The 16,464-nt window shown below is 33.0% G+C and overlaps 1 protein-coding gene across 1 annotated transcript; it reads right to left on the reverse strand.

The window, feature by feature from the left end:
* Positions 1-10,306: 10,306 nt before the first annotated feature.
* On the reverse strand, positions 10,307-16,029 carry LOC140451541 (UDP-glucosyltransferase 2-like). The gene is made up of 4 exons (XM_072545406.1): positions 15,187-16,029; positions 13,169-13,388; positions 12,834-13,053; positions 10,307-10,620 (listed from the first exon to the last, which is right to left on the reverse strand). Exons 1-4 carry the CDS (start codon positions 15,997-15,999, stop codon positions 10,332-10,334), a joined length of 1,542 nt encoding a protein of 513 aa, XP_072401507.1. The 5' UTR covers positions 16,000-16,029; the 3' UTR covers positions 10,307-10,331.
* Between the last annotated feature and the right edge of the window lie 435 nt (positions 16,030-16,464).

Consider the following 16,464-nt stretch of genomic DNA (forward strand, 5'->3'; position numbering starts at 1 on the left):
TAGAATATCATTTTAAAGGACTTCGACGGAAAGTGCATGAATTCTTCTTTAGACAAGAATTTCCAACATTGGATAAAGTTCTTGTCTCAGTTCGAGATGATAAGGATTACCCAGAAATGAGTCGAAGTACGTTATGGAAACTTTTAAAAGAAATAGGCTTCCGCTGGAAAAAGAATCCCAGAAAGTCTATTTTATTAGAAAGAAGCGATATTGTCATATGGAGAAGACATTTTCTAAGAACCATAAAGGAAATGAGAAACCAAAAAAGAAAAATATTTTATCTTGATGAAACATGGATCAACGAGGGTCATACACCAAATAAATTTTGGCAGGATGAAACTGTTACAAGTCAAAGGCACGCTTTTGTAAATAACTTATCTACTGGTTTAAACCCACCATCAGGAAAGGGACGCAGGCTGATAATAGTACACATTGGCAGTTCAGACGGTTTTGTTGAAGGTGGTTTATTAACTTTTGAATCAACTCGTACCGGTGACTACCATGAAGACATGAACGCTGATGTCTTTCAAGAATGGTTCGAACAAATGATAGATCTTCTTCCTAAGAACTGTGTAATAGTAATGGATAATGCAAGTTATCACTCCAGACTTATAGAAGGACTGCCCACAACCAAGTGGTTAAAAAAAGACTTGCAGAATTGGCTGAGTTCAAAAAATATTACGTACCATCCCGGATCTATAAGAAAGGAACTTAATTCGTTGTGTGCCCTTCATAAAGAAAAATTTAAAAAATACGAAATTGATGAAATTGCCAAAAATCGTGGAATGACAGTACTTAGATCCCCACCATATCATTGTGAATTAAACCCGATTGAACTGGTATGGGCACAGATAAAGAGTGAAGTTTCAAGAAAAAATACCACTTTTAAAATTCATGATGTTAAACAGTTGTTTTTGGAGGCCGTAAATAATGTAAAACCTGAAAACTGGGAAAAGGCAGTAAATCACACTATTAAAGAAGAGGAAAAAATGTGGAAGCTGGACAATATTACTGATAAAATGATCGAGCCAGTAATTATAAATCTTGTTTCTGAAAGTTCATCTTCTGAATCTGATTTGGATTTGTAACAAGTAGCTGTAAGTTTTATATTAATATTTTTATTCATCTATTTAACATACCTTAGACGGTTTTAAAAACTCTTTTTCTCTTTTGTAATTTTTAAAAATTAAAAAAAATGTGAATTTTTTAAAACCCTTTTTAATGTAGGCCAGTCAGTTCTAATATAGTGTGTGATAAAAGAGGTCACTTTTGTTTACATACACATAACACTTTATAACACTGAAATAATTCATTTATTTTTTACAATTATTCAAAGTAATTTTTCAATTAATCTTGAGCACGCCCATGGAGTGGTCGGAGCTACCAGTTAAAATTATGCTAATTACTCTCTCGTTCATAAAAATAAACTATAGTCTATTTTTTTCCCGTCGGTTGGAGGTTTCCTGTATGACTGAGAACTGTACTAATCATTAATACAGAACATTTATCTATCCATTTAGCAACTCTTATGCCATCATCATTTTGTTTTCCATATATTTGCACTTTCTTTAATTTTTTTCTGTTAAATCTAAGTGTTCCACAAAGATATGTTTTACAGTGAAGAAGCTTTTTATATAAATTTACACTAGTTTAATAATTATCAATATATAGTGTCCTTCCTTTTACAGAAGCCTCTCAAGTAATTCCATGCAATTATTGTAGGAATGTCCAAAATCATTGTCAGGTATATTTGAACCACTTTTACCTGTGTATATTTTTAGGTTATATGTATAACCTTCGAAAGTAACCTAAACAGGAAAAAAACCGTTACAAATGCAACAGACTACTACGACAACCACGACTTCACGTTGTGTCCACCGGTCGTAAAGTTTGTTTAGCAGAAAATGGTTGACTTCAATTAAGTAGTACGGACGTAAATTAAATTTATCTGACTTGGCCTATTGTTAAGACCTTGTACCTCAAGTAAACCATTGTTACCTGAAACCGGGCCATTTATACTATTATCGGTTAACCCAGGATGTTTATATAATAGTAATTAATATTAATATGAGTAATTATAGTTATAATTAAAAATAGTCAAAATAGAGATTGTTAGTTAAAATATATATAAAAAAAATTACGGCTGAGAGGTAAAACATACCTTCTTCTAAATAATATTATATCGACTACCGACATCAGACCCCATCCCAGACTTTAAATTGTAAGTAGTTACTTTTATAGTAACTTATGGGCTTGTATGCCATATTTTGCAATATTAAAATATTATTTTAAATTTACCGAAAGAGATGAGCGCGCTCTTTGGATATATAATAAATTAGATCGTCAAAATTCTTCTCGAGAATAGGCTGTAAAATAGGCTCATCCTGTTGGTATACCATCAAAAGACACTTGTTTGAGGTGAATGAAAAACAAAATGAGATATGGATTTTATAAGGATTTTTACAAGCAACGTTTATCTCATTTTAAATATTCAAACTTATCTTACTTTCGGCACAGGAAAAACTACTTCTTACAAAAGAATACTGATTCTTCTGGGCAAAACAGTACTGAAACTAGGTTTAACGTCAATGATCTATTCCCTATCGAAATTTTTTGATAGCGTATGAAAAAAGCACTTCGTACTACATCAGTCTTATCACTTCCTGGCGTAGATTTTCTGCTTCTTGAATTACATCAGTTAAATACTGGTTATTACGGATCTTATTGATTCTATTCTCCACTTATACTGTTCATAGAGGAATTTAATTATCTATAGCAGGGGTGGCCAACCTTTTTAAGTCGAGTGCCAATATGAGAACAAAAAAAATTTGGCGTGCCACTAAAATTTTTCGACATACTAACATTAATAATATACGGTACAATATGTATTTCTTATGTAAATTCCACATTTTTCCGTTTAGTCAAGATAGTGGAGGTTTAAAAAATAACGTAATAAGTAAAACATAACAACAAACTTACTTTATTGTTATTAAAAATAAAATAAAAACGTTAAACAAAAAAACTTAAATATTTTCTTATTATCTAAAATTCAAATTATTAAACAGTTACTTATTGAATGTGGTATTGGAACTTGTATTTTTTTAATTAATTCATCTATATTGGGATTAATTTCGGAACTAGCCAACAGAATTAGATTTTTTAAATGCATCATCATGTCAGTTAATCGTGACCGATATTTTGATTTTATTATGTTCATAATAGAGAACATTTGCTCACAAACGTACGTTGAACCAAATCTACAACAATATCTTAGAGCTAACTCGAGTAAATTAGGAAAATTGTTTGCTGGTACAAATTTCCAAAATTCAATATAATTGGGATCAGTAACAGTTGAAATAATTTCCCTATATTTGGTTTTTAGTATAGTGTGGTTCTGTAAATCAATAATTTCGATCTGTATTTCAGCTGAGTAACAATTGATATCTTGCAGAGAAATAGAAAAAGGATTTATGAAAAGGTCAACATTCATTTTGTCTTTTTGAAAATCTTCAAACCGGGCGCAATGAACCTAGCAAAATAGATATAAGGTTTTTAAATTTGTCATAATTTGGAGTTCTACTGACCTTGTTGGCTAATTCCTGCATTAATGTGAAATGTGTCAATCTCTGTTCTCCAAAATCGTTACAAAAAAGCATAAGTTTATTCACAAAAGAAGATATATGACCAACTAGAGTAGGAAAAATACAATTTTTTCCCTGTAATCTTAAATTTAATAAATTTAAATGTCTCATAATATCAGTGAGAAAAGCTAAATCCCAAAGCCAATCTTTATCATTAAGTAACGAGCACTCACTGGGTAGTTCATTGTTTTCTTGCAAATATTTTAAGACGCACTTCTTCAAGTTCCAAAACCTTTCGAGTGCATTTCCTTTGGAGAGCCAGCGCACACTGCAATGGAGAAGTAACTCTCCATCTTGCTCCGTTTCTTCCGCGAACAGTTCTCGAAATTGTCGTCGATTCAATGCCCGAGCTCGTATTTTGTTAATGCAGCGTGTTACAGGGTCAACAACAGATGACATGTTTAGGTCCTTGGCACAAAGAGCTTCCTGGTGAATAATACAATGGTACTTAAAAACTTTTCTTCCCAAATAGTTTTCCAGTAATGTAACAAACCCCTTTAGTCTACCAACCATGCAAAGAGCTCTATCTGTACAAACACTATCTAATTTTGACCATTCAACTTTGTTGACTTCTTTGTCAAAATGTCCTTTCCTGTTGTTGTGACTAGTTGGCGCAAATCCAGAAGCTCTTCGGCATTTTCAAAATTATCATTGGTATAACGGACAAAAATGCTTAACTGCGCATTTTCTGTGTTGTCACAACTTTCATCCAACGCTAAAGAAAAGAATTTGCAGGATTTTAATCCACTTATAATTTGGGAAACAACATCCTGGCCCATATCATCTATACGGCGCATGACTGTATTTCGGGATAATGCAATATTATCGACCATATTTTTGATCTTTACATCTCCCACATTTTTAGCAAATATTGCCAGACTATTTTTAATTATCTCCTCTCCATCAGAGTAGGCTTTTTTCTTCCTGGCCCATATCATCTATACGGCGCATGACTGTATTTCGGGATAATGCAATATTATCGACCATATTTTTGATCTTTACATCTCCCACATTTTTAGCAAATATTGCCAGACTATTTTTAATTATCTCCTCTCCATCAGAGTAGGCTTTTTTCTTCCGGGCTAACAGCAGAGAAAGTTCATATGATGTTTTAACCATAGTTTCCATTTCATCACTTCTCTTCTGAAACAGTGTTGGCTGGCTAGGGTTTTCTTTTTTTTTTTCAATAAAGTCGGCTCGCAAATGTGAACCAATAGGATATTTGTTGCTGAAGTCTTTATGCAGTTGTTTATAATGTCGTTCCAGGTTAAATTTTTTCGAAACTGCTACAGACAATCCACATATCAAACAAACAGGCTTTGAAGTATTACGATTAGTAAATAAAAATTGTTCTTCCCAAGCAGGTTGAAAATCGCGAATTGCAATATCATCTTCGTATTTTCGTTTTGAAGTCGAAGGCTTACTCGTGGACATATCGAACAAATACTTTTAAAATTTTAAAGAAACAATGCGCGATGACAAAATGTGCACATACAACGGGGCAGTTTAAAATAAACTAAGCAAGGGTAACGCAGTCCTATTGCACATTACGACAGCTAGGATCACGTGCACCAATCGCAGCAATATCGCTCGCCAGAGGATGCAATGATGCCGCATCTATCGTAACTTCCGTAAACCTACCAAGTTTCTTCTTATTATTTTTTGTTTTTCAAGTTTTAATTTTTTTGAAAGTGTTTTAATCCAAAACGCTACGCGTGCCACTGATAGGACTCAATCGTGCCACAGAGTGGCACGCGTGCCGCGGGTTGGCCATCCCTGGTCTATAGCCTTGATATAATTCATTTATGTATTTCTCCCGTTCTCTCTCTCTAAAACTATCTCTTTAATGCTTAACTCTCTATCTAGCAGTTTGTTCGAGTTACCAATAAGAAACAATCCTCAAAAGCCCAACGTTTAGGTAGGATTTTTTCCGCTCAGAACTTCAGTGAGAACGTCAATTCCAAAATTTGTTCCTGAATTCTTGGTAGCACTTTCCCTTTGTGAACGTGGACTATTACTTCAGTGATTTTTAAGATAGGCTTGTTTGTATTTACAATAAGGCATTTCCTTTAATTACAATTATGTCAAAACATCACAAACCTTAGACTACCAAAGGTATCCGCACATCAGCCAAGCGTTCACTACATCAAGAAATTTACTACCAACATCTTTGTCACTGACTATATCTCCAAGTGCAGAGGAGCCTATCTAAAACTTATCAAAACAGCTAATAAAATGTACTATCAAAATCGTCTGGGAAGCTTTAAAAATGTTGCAAAGGAAACTTGGTCCATAATAAACGATCTTCGAAATAAAACTAGCACAGCTCAAACATTTTCTCTTCCAAACCCTGAAAATCTAAATGAATACTTCGTTAATGCGAGTAACAATATAATATCAACTATTTTGCCACAACGAGATCATATTTGTTATCTCCCCAATTTAAAATAGGTCTCAAATTATTCTTTATAGGACCAGTTGATAAATCTGAACTGATCCAAACAATCAGTAGTATCAAAAGCAAATCTTCCTTCCAGCACTTCCAAAAAATGTGTTGGAAGTGCTGGTCTCACTAATTAACGATTCCTTTGGAAAAGGTATATTTCCAAAGTGCCTAAAGACAGCCATTATTATTCCTCTTCATAAGGATAATGAAAAATCTAATATCTACGACTATAGACATATTGCCTTACTACCGGTCCTATCCAAAATTATTGAGAGACATAAAAGTCATAAAGACCATTATTATTCAGTGGAAGAGTTTCTTAACGAATAACTAAGAAATTATAGTACGTTTAGGTACAAGCAATTAAAGTATTTTAATAATTATATATTTATTATTATATTTATTTATAATTATACACTCATGGACAAAAATATCGAATATTTTGGAATTTTCTAATTTTTTTTTGTAGTCACTTTTTTTTTAATTTGTTTTTGAATTCTTATGATACTTATATAGTAGGTTGATGTATTCAACTGGTTTGAAATATTTGGACGTTTATTTTGACGTTTATTCAGCGTTTAGTGTCATTCGTACATTTTATCATAAAAAACCTTTTTTACGCAAGGAAAAATCATACGAATTCGGTTATTTTTCGTTTAATATATTGTTTAATTAAATATTGTTCTGATTTACCAAGTTTCAAATAAGTATCCCACCAATTTGACACTGCGACGAAGCCCAAGGAGCAAAGATTGTAATTATGTACGAGGAAGGATATGCACAAAAAGATATCGCACTACGTCTCAGGAGAAGTCAATCGACAGTTTCGAATACTTTAAAAAGGTACCGCGAAACAGAAAATTTTGTACGAAGGCCTAGTCAAGGACGTCCAAGGTGCACAACCGCAAGTGATGGCCCGTTTTTGGTTTTTAATTCTATTCGACATCGTTCATTGACATCGATGCACCTCAGAAATGAGCTCTTAAATGTTAGACAAGTTAATGTGAGCTCAGAAACAGTTAGACAAAGATTAAAAGAAGTAAACTTAAAGCTCAGACGCCCCAACCAAGTTCCACGACTTCTCCACAATGATAAAGCTCGTCGTTTAGAATTTGCAATACCACATATTGAGTAAAATGTCGACAACTGGAAAAATGTTCTTGTTATTGATGAAACCAGAATCCTATTATGTAAGCCAGATGGTAAAAACCACGTCTACAGAAGAGTTGGAGAACGATTCGCTGGCTGCAATCTCGCTTAGACCGTTAGTTTTGGAGGTGGTGGCATAATTCTTTAGGAAGATATTAGTTGGGAGGGACACACCGCACTCGTAGAAGTGATTGGACGGATGATTGGTGACTCTTACGTTTAAAACATAATGCAAGATCATGTTTTGCCATATGTTGGTTACATTGGATATGAATAATTCATGTTAATGCACGTTAATGCTAGACCACATGTCACTGCCGTATTGCGTAATTATCTTAATGAGGTCCAAATTTGAAGATTGGATTGGCCACCGTTTAGCCCGGATTTAAATCCAATAGCGTACATGTGGGACCACCTAAAATGCAGCATACGACAAAGAAATTTCGTTCCGAATACGATAGAGCAGTTTCGGCTTGCTGCACAGGATAAATGGAATGCAACTTCCCAAGGATATGTCCAAAATTTACTTGCAAGCATGCCGAGAAGGATGCAAGCAGTAATAAGAGCTAGAGCGGGAATACTCGTTACTGATCATGCAATTCTTTTAGTTAAAAACACTTGTTTAGGCAGTTTTAAATAGCATTTAAGTTTAGAGTAAAATAACCTTATTTACCTAATATTAAGCATTTATTTTTTTTTGCAATTTTCTCCGCATAAAAACTTAAAATCGTTCATTAAACATTGTTAAAATAAACCCTATTTCACAATTAATGACTTGATTGACCAGAAGTTATTTTGAAAAAACAAAAATTATAAAATTCCAAAATATTCGATATTTTTGTCCATGAGTGTATATTTATAATTATATTATATTATTATTATATATTTGGGTATCACATGCAGCATTTTAAACTTATTCGTAAAATTTTATTATGCAATTTGCATTTTAGTTAAATTTTGGAATGTACTGTATATTTTATTATCTTTAATTTTATGATATTGACGATTTATGTAATGTTAATTGTTATTGAAGTTATACTTTTATACGCGCGGTCGGCGTTGGATATTTGCACGGGAGTGAATCTGTGAAACCATTACATATGTAAGATAATGAGTAAGAGAGAGACATAAGATATATTTACTCTCTCTTCCTCTCTCCAGAATAAAAATGTTCCTTTTGTATATATATTTAATATTATAAATATATTATATATAATATTATATATAATATAATATAATATATTATTATTTATGTGATATGTTTTGTATTATTTATTAAATGTTCATCATTATTTTAGGCTTTTGTATTTCAAAATAATCACTGTATGGCAGACAACTGTCAATTTTGAAATCCGTTAGTAACATGTCTAATTGGCAAATCTTTTACGTGTTTGGTTCATACGCTGGTGTACGTGAGTTCGAATTCCAATATGAATTTCCTTTTTTTATTTTTGAAATATTTAAAAACCTCACGTTGATGTTATTAAATATATGTAATATATGCAAAAATGCTAAATTTTAAAATAAAATGAAAATTTACAACATAATCCGAGTTGTTGGTTTTTTATTTTTATCTTCGTAAAGTAAGTTATGTATATTGGCAGTTTTAAGTACTTATGAATATTGCATTTTAATTTGTATTGTATTATTATATTGAATTATGTTGCAGTGTATTGTATTGTAATTTTTATAATAATAACAAAATAAACAATGAATTTTACTGCAGAGTATGTGTAAAAAATTTTTTTGCGTTCAACTCCTTTTATACATATATGAAAATAAAAATATATATTTTCATTAAAATATTGACACAATCCTTTATTTACTATACTCCTATTACAAATCAAATGTTTATATACAGCAAACGATGCACCATATACCTATATACCTAATTCTTTTTCTCTTTCTGCTCTCTCTTACCTATAGCATTAAATATGTAATGATTGTGCAGATTGACTCCCATATAAATTTGTAACGGCGAACGCGTGTATAGAAGTATAACTTCTACCGGCAGTCCCACTGGACTGCCACACCCGTTTTTTTTTACTTTTGTAAGCTTTCTCCATAAAATCGTACAATTTTCAGTGACAATAAAGCATATTTCTATTCTATTCTATTTTAGCTTCTGGTGTAACATAGAGTAATTTATCGCTCTCGGAAAGTTTCATCCATTTATTTAACGATATATTTAATATATCTTTTATTATATCTAATATTTATATAATTTTTATCCTTTTTTTTTGGAAATTTAAGATTTGGTTATCACAGTGTATTAGTTATCGTAACACTCTCCCCTATTGATTGTACCAGTTTCCATGCTATGTGGAGTTGTACTAAGGATACTATCTATTCGCACCGTGCGTGGCCATGGTAGGGGTACCTTGAAACGATGCCAGCGTGCGTAGCGGCGAAATATGACAAAATTGGACCTTTTGGATCTTTTTACGCATAAATTTTATCAAAAATGGGTGCAAATACATATTGCGTATTTAATTGTGCTAATAATAGCAAAATTTTGAAATAGGAAAAATTTTAAATAGTTTACCTTAAATGATATTTCATAAGGCTTCAAGCTAACTTCAGCCTGCCAGATGACTTTAGCTTTTATATAATAATTTTTACTATTATTGTTATTACATATCCACATGCAAAAACTTTATTTGCCAGTACTAGATTTTTCCCTTTATTTTCCGTTTGGGGTTGAAAAGATAAAGTTGATGAATTTTTAGAAACCCAGTTTTTAATACTAAATTTATTTTGTACATAAACTAAAAAAATATAATTAAAAAACTAATTATTAATAGTTGTCAATTTCGTATCTATTTTAGATATGTTTAACCTCAAATTGGGAGGTCCAAAACTGTCAGATGAAGGAGGTAGATGTCGCGTCAGTCACGCACGGAGCGAATACTGATATTCTTAGTTTACACTTTGATCTTTTTTTATTTATTGGGGTTTCTACTGGTAAGCACGATATTTGCAAGGGGTTTACTAGTCATATTCTTCTAAAGTGGCAAATAAAATATATATCTGTCATTCAATAAGATTTAATTTCGATTGTCTGAATATATCTTTACGTCGTTTATATTAAACAATTAACATTTTTTAGCTTTCACAATATCTTTACTGCTGCTCACGAACTTTTTTCTCAAAAAGTTACAGACCATGTATATCATATAACTTAAGACAAAAATGACTAACAACAGAAATCCAAACACATCTAATAAGAAATACTTGTAAAGAGGTAAATCTAAGTTTGGATGCCAAAGATGTTTTGCTCCTTTATGTCTGATGACATATTCGATCCACCATATCGCCTTCTCTAAACCAGACATTGGTTCATCTTTAAGAAGAATTGCTGTTTTTTTGACTCTTCGCTTGTAACTAAAACAAATATCAATTTATTAAAAAAAAAAAGGATAATGTGACTGCTACAATACAGTCGCGTTCCCCCAGTGCGACAGAGAAAACTGACGCAAAGCAGTGAGAGTGAGACCTTGATGTTTTTACCTTGTTGCCTCTTCAAGGATGAAGTTTCTTAAGGGAAACGTAGTACATGCATGTTTTATCGATTTTGAAAAAGCCTTTGACAGAGTACGCCGTGATAAGCTAAAAGACATTCTTGAAAGAAAGGACATAGATAATAAAGATCTGCGAATAATTCTCAATCTATATTGGAATCAGAAAATATCAAAATAGAAAATAAGATATCACAAGCAATAGAAATACGTAGAGGAGTACGACAGGGATGCATTTTGTCACCGATGCTATTTAATGTTTATAGTGAAAGCATCTGCCAGGAAACCCTTTTGCAAGCAAACGAAGGAATCGTAATCAATGGAGAGGTTGTAAATAATATTCGATACTCAGACAACACTGTACTAGTTGCAAGAATAGTAGAGGAATTACAACGATGACTTATAAATATAAATATTGCCTGCAACAATTATGACATAAGTATCAATATCAAAAAAACTAAGTATATGGTATTCAGTAAGAACATGATACAACCAACACATATTAATATAAACGGCATTAAAATTGAAAAAGTATCAAGTTACAAATACTTGGGTACCTCAATAAACGAAACTGGAGACCAAAACAATGAAATAAAAAGACATATCGAAATTGCCAAGGCCACTTTCATAAAGATGAGGAAATTCTTCTGCAACAGAGATATAAGCATCCCTCTCCGATTAAGAATGCTAAGGGGCTACGTATTTAACACGCTATTATACGGTGTAGAGTCCTGGACTCTCAAGCAGAACAATATAAAAACTATTGAAAGTTTCGAGATGTGGTGCTAACGTCGAATGCTGAAGATAAGTTGGGTTGAAAGAGTTACAAATTTTGAAATAATGCGAAGGATAGGAAAAGACCCAGAAATTTTGTCAACGATCAAACGAAGAAAACTCGAATATTTGGGTCACGTGATGAGAGGACATAAATACGCATTACTTTAAAATATAATGCAAGGAAAAATAGAAGGAAAACGGAATCCAGGCCGTAGAAGAATGTCATGGCTGCCTAATTTGAGAGAGTGGTTTGGCTGTACCACCAATGAACTCTTTAGGTCAGCTGTAAACAGGGTCAGGATAGCCTTGATGATTTCCAATCTCCGATAGGAGTGGCACAGAAAGAAGAAAAAGGGAAACGTCAATCCGTATATGCTGCCGCTCTCCCCAGGCTACGTAGTGGCTACAAAGCAGTAATGTCAGAAGGATTTATTACCTTTGTGGAGGATAGTTGTGGCTATGTCCTCACCTAGGATCAGGTATCGTCGTACAATGAGATTGAGAAACTACAGAAAACCAATCTCCCCCTGTCCTTGTGATTTTGAATTGCCACTCTTAAGGAGTGTACAGGGTGCTCACTGGTGTTTGTATGTTTATTGGTTTGTGAGCTTGTGTGGATGATAAAGTGTATGCGTGGGTAAATGATAAGAGTATGTATGAATGAATGTGTGTAGTTTTTGTGTGTTTATGTGCGGAGTTGAGTGAAGGTTTGGTTTACGAAATTGTTATAGCAAGAGGTAGATATGGCATACCCATACAGTGAATTGGACATTGGTTTAAATAACGGATTGTGTCACTCCTCTTTTAAGGAGATTAAAAGAGGAGTAAGAGGAAAGATTTAAAGAGATTAAATAGGATCATGGATGTGAAGTTAATTAGGGATTTCATGTCCGAGTATAGGTCGTATGAGGGGATTTGTTTGGAAGTATGTACGCGTTGTGTTTTGTGTCTTTTGGTTAGGTTCTTCGGTGTGGGCATTTTTGTGAAAATGCCGGATGGCCTCCATTACAGTTCGGATATTTGGGAATACCTAACGTGGGTAAATTGATAATTGATGCAAAGCAGTTCCTGCATCTCTGTTTAATGGGTCGGATTTATCGACCACGTGACCTTCCCATTGGTCATTTAGGTCACGTGGTCGATAAACATGGCAAATTAGAAATGCGTGCAAGGAATTCTTGGCGTCAGCTTTCTCTGTCGTACTGGGGAAACGGGCTGGTATTGCAACGATCAGTCTATCTTGTAGTATATGTCTATGCGTTTAATTATTCAATATTATATTAAGGTTATTATTTATTTTACCTTTCGTTGTTTATCAGTTCCATAATAGATTCATACAAAATCTGATCTGTCATAGTTGTTCTGTCAATTTCTATACCCAATCCTCTGTTAACGATTTTTTGAGAATTCATTTTTTGATCGCTAACAAACGGTATGGCCAAGAGGAGCACTTCTGCAAGTATGGATTCTTCCATGGATTGAGCTCCACATTGGGTTATAAATAACTTCACATTTTTATGCTCTACAAAATTTATAAATTATACATACATGACAAAAAAAGTATTTCAAACTCTTACACAACTTTCATCTGTGTATTCATTTGTGATTTCTTGGAACAAACCAATAGTAATACTTACTTAAAACATCTTGTTGGGGCACCCATTTAAAAATTTTAACATTAGTGGGTATATCTGGGATATCAGCATCTAATTTCCACAGAATTTTGTAAGGTAGATGTCCGAATACATTTAAAAATTTATTTAAAATATTATGTTGAATATTTCTACTCCTTACGTTAGTGCCTAAGCTGAAATATATTAAACCTTCGACTGCCGAATCTAAAAATGTTTTAATATCCTAAAAAGAAATATTCTAAATTAAAACACTGCAAATAAAAAATTTAGTGTTATTTAGAGATGGGATTCAAAGGAGTAGTAATGCAAATTATAAGATGCTGTTTCTAGTTATCATTTCTCGTCTCTCCTACACAGGTAAACCCCGGATATCTGATTACTCTTGCTGGAGATTTGATTACCAATCCCAGTGGATGCAGGGGCAGGGTCAGACGAGGAAGGCAGACATGGTCCTCCAAAAAGGGAGCTTTTGCTACGGAACATCGATTCATACAGGGAAAACACCAATGCTACGAAACGAATATTATTGCCTTGGAATAGAAAAGATTATCAAAACATGCGACGAAAGCTACAGACAAAAGATATTGTATTATCTAACAGCCATTCAGGAAATGAGATGGACAGGGTTTGGAACAATATGCATAGAGAAGTCTGGATAGGAAACTCGATATGAAAAAGCTATGACTTTGTTAAAAATAAAAGGCTGCAATCAGAGCTATTTAACTTTAAACCAGTTAATAAAGGAATGAATCTAAATTATAAGATTTAGAGGTAAATGGTCTATTTTAACTATATTCTCAATGTATGCTTCAACTAAAGAACAATCAGACGATAATAAAAATTAATTCCGTAACTCTAAATCAACTAAACACAGAATCTCCTTAAAACTGTTACTATTACAAATGATAATGGATCACGATTGATTGATTAAGCGACAGGCAGCAACTTAGTCATCAAAAGCACCCAGTTTGTTAAAAAAAAAACCATGAAGAACCAAAAACAAGGCAACACAGAGATCAAACGGTGGAAAAACAGGTAATAAAACAGATCATGTAATATTTGATGGGAGATATTATAGCAGTATAAGCATAACCGTAAGAATTATGAGGGCCAGATAGCGACACGGACAATTTTCTCGTGAAGGTTAAGCTCAGAACAAGAATTACAACACAAAGATCGGGAACGTGGCAAAGTTGGAAGAAGAAGATAAGGAAAGACAATATCAACTAGAAATAAGAAATATGTTTCAGGTGTTGGAAATAAATGAAAATGAAAATAAAGATGTAGATCAGTAATGGCACTCCATAGAAAGAACTATTATAGAAGAAGCAGAGAAATCTATAGGAAAAAAGAGGAAAACAATAAGGACAAAATAATTTAACTAAGGAAAACCGACTAAGGAAAATATGAACATACTGGTCATAGCAGAAAGGGCCACGAAAAGGACAATGAAGGTTATACGACTATTGGATATAAAGAGGATTGGTTGGATAAGATCAAAAACAAAAGTCGAGGATATAGCAACAAAAATTGCCAAACTCAAATGGAGTTTTGCAGGCCATACTGCTAGAAAAAAGGACCAACATTAAAACGCAACAATACAACATTAGAGTAGACGATCAAGAGGAAGACCATAGATGAGATGGGTAGATGACATCAAAAAAATAGCTGGACCAAATTGCTTACACAACAAAATATTGCTAAGGATAATCTTTGGAAGGAGTTGGGACAGGCCTATATCCAAAAATGGACAATAGAAGGCTAAGAAAAAGAAGAATACGGTTCTTATATGGATTTAAAAACCAATTACTTCTTATAAAAGATAGAAGTTAAATCGTATTGACATAAATTTACATTGTCATGGTGTATACTCTTCAGAAAACATATTTTAAATTGTAGATTTCAAGGATATTGTTTGACTTCTGTATGAACACGATAAATAATTTGAATATATGCGTGTCCTGAGTTTGTTAAAGTCTTAAAATATTGTTAAAAAACAAAATTAAAAAGAATACACATACCTTTGGTAATTCATTTTTCTGGCTTACATGTAAACCACCTCCTATTCTAATAAATCCAGGACCCATGGGTTTAGAACTAAAAACATGATGAGAATTTACTAGCACTACACTAACATTTCTAACAATTTCCTTCAATGGTGCTAATGGTCCAAAATGTTTTTTCAGCAAGGCGTCATCCATTCTGTCCCAACTAGACTGTTTATAAAAACTGTTATAGAGCCAATACAAGGTACTAGACAGTCTTTGTTCAAAATTAAGATTAATCTCGTAAGGGGCCATTTGTTCTGGATATAGAACGGGATTTAGCATGTTCCCTAATACCTGGTGGTAAGAGTTATCAACTTCGGTAGAAAATATCGTAATGAACGGACATTTGAATCTCTCCGAAAATGCTGTCAGTGTGGCTGGTAAATACTCTGTTATAAGTAGATCGAAATGTTTATTTTTGTTACGTATTAAAATTTGAACCTCTGGAGATGACAATTCCTTATCAACAATATCGTGAAACATCTCCTGAAAACTATTCATTAATGTAAATATATTAAAATTACAGTCTCTCATTCTCTTTGCTAGGTCGTACTTATTATGTCTAATGTCGTACGTGAAGTGCAAATCTATTTGTTTGATATTGGTTGGAACTTCTGCCATGGGATCTGTGGTAAGGAGCACTATGTCGTGGCCTCTTTTTGCGAGTTCCAACCATATAGGTCTGTAGAAAAGTTGGTGGCTATATGAAGGATTACCAATAACCGCTAAAATTCGAGCGCCACTTGTAATTTGTAACAAAAACCAGAGAAGAAAAATGGGTATCATGTTTTCTTAACTACTATTGTTGAGATATCGACAAATATAATGCAAATTGCATTAAAACTGTGCACTTTGTTATTGCTTAGTATCAATTAGTGATAAAATGTTAATTATAGTGTAAACTCTATAGAACGTCCATGATATTGACACAATTTTATTCAAAATATTATTAACCATGCATTTTTTTAAGTAAAAAGCTGATATACAGGATGTATACCTATCTATAACTTTACAACTAGTTAGGTACTCTTAACCCTTTGAGGAGCAAAAAATGACCTAGTACAGCAACAATATTTTTATTTACAAAGTGATAAAAAACACAAAGGGGTTAATTATCTACTATTAATACACAATCAAATGCAGTGGCGGATCCAAGGGGGGCATGGTAACCAGCCCCCCCCCAACAAAAATAAATATTAATCAAATAATCCTAAAAAAAAAATAATTTAAAACCCATCAACCCTATAACCA

Source organism: Diabrotica undecimpunctata, chromosome 9 (genome assembly GCF_040954645.1).
Source record: "Diabrotica undecimpunctata isolate CICGRU chromosome 9, icDiaUnde3, whole genome shotgun sequence".
NCBI classification, from domain to species: Eukaryota; Metazoa; Arthropoda; class Insecta; order Coleoptera; family Chrysomelidae; genus Diabrotica; species Diabrotica undecimpunctata.

Bases quoted from the DNA above. Each gene is read 5' to 3' on its own strand.
- LOC140451541 (XM_072545406.1), bottom strand. From the start codon at position 15,999: ATGATACCCATTTTTCTTCTCTGGTTTTTGTTACAAATTACAAGTGGC. The intron at 13,389-15,186 runs GTATGTGTATTC...ATTTCTTTTTAG, and splicing joins AGAAAAATGAATTACCAAAG to GATATTAAAACATTTTTAGA. The intron at 10,621-12,833 runs GTAAAATAAATA...TATTTGTTTTAG, and splicing joins GAACTGATAAACAACGAAAG to TTACAAGCGAAGAGTCAAAA.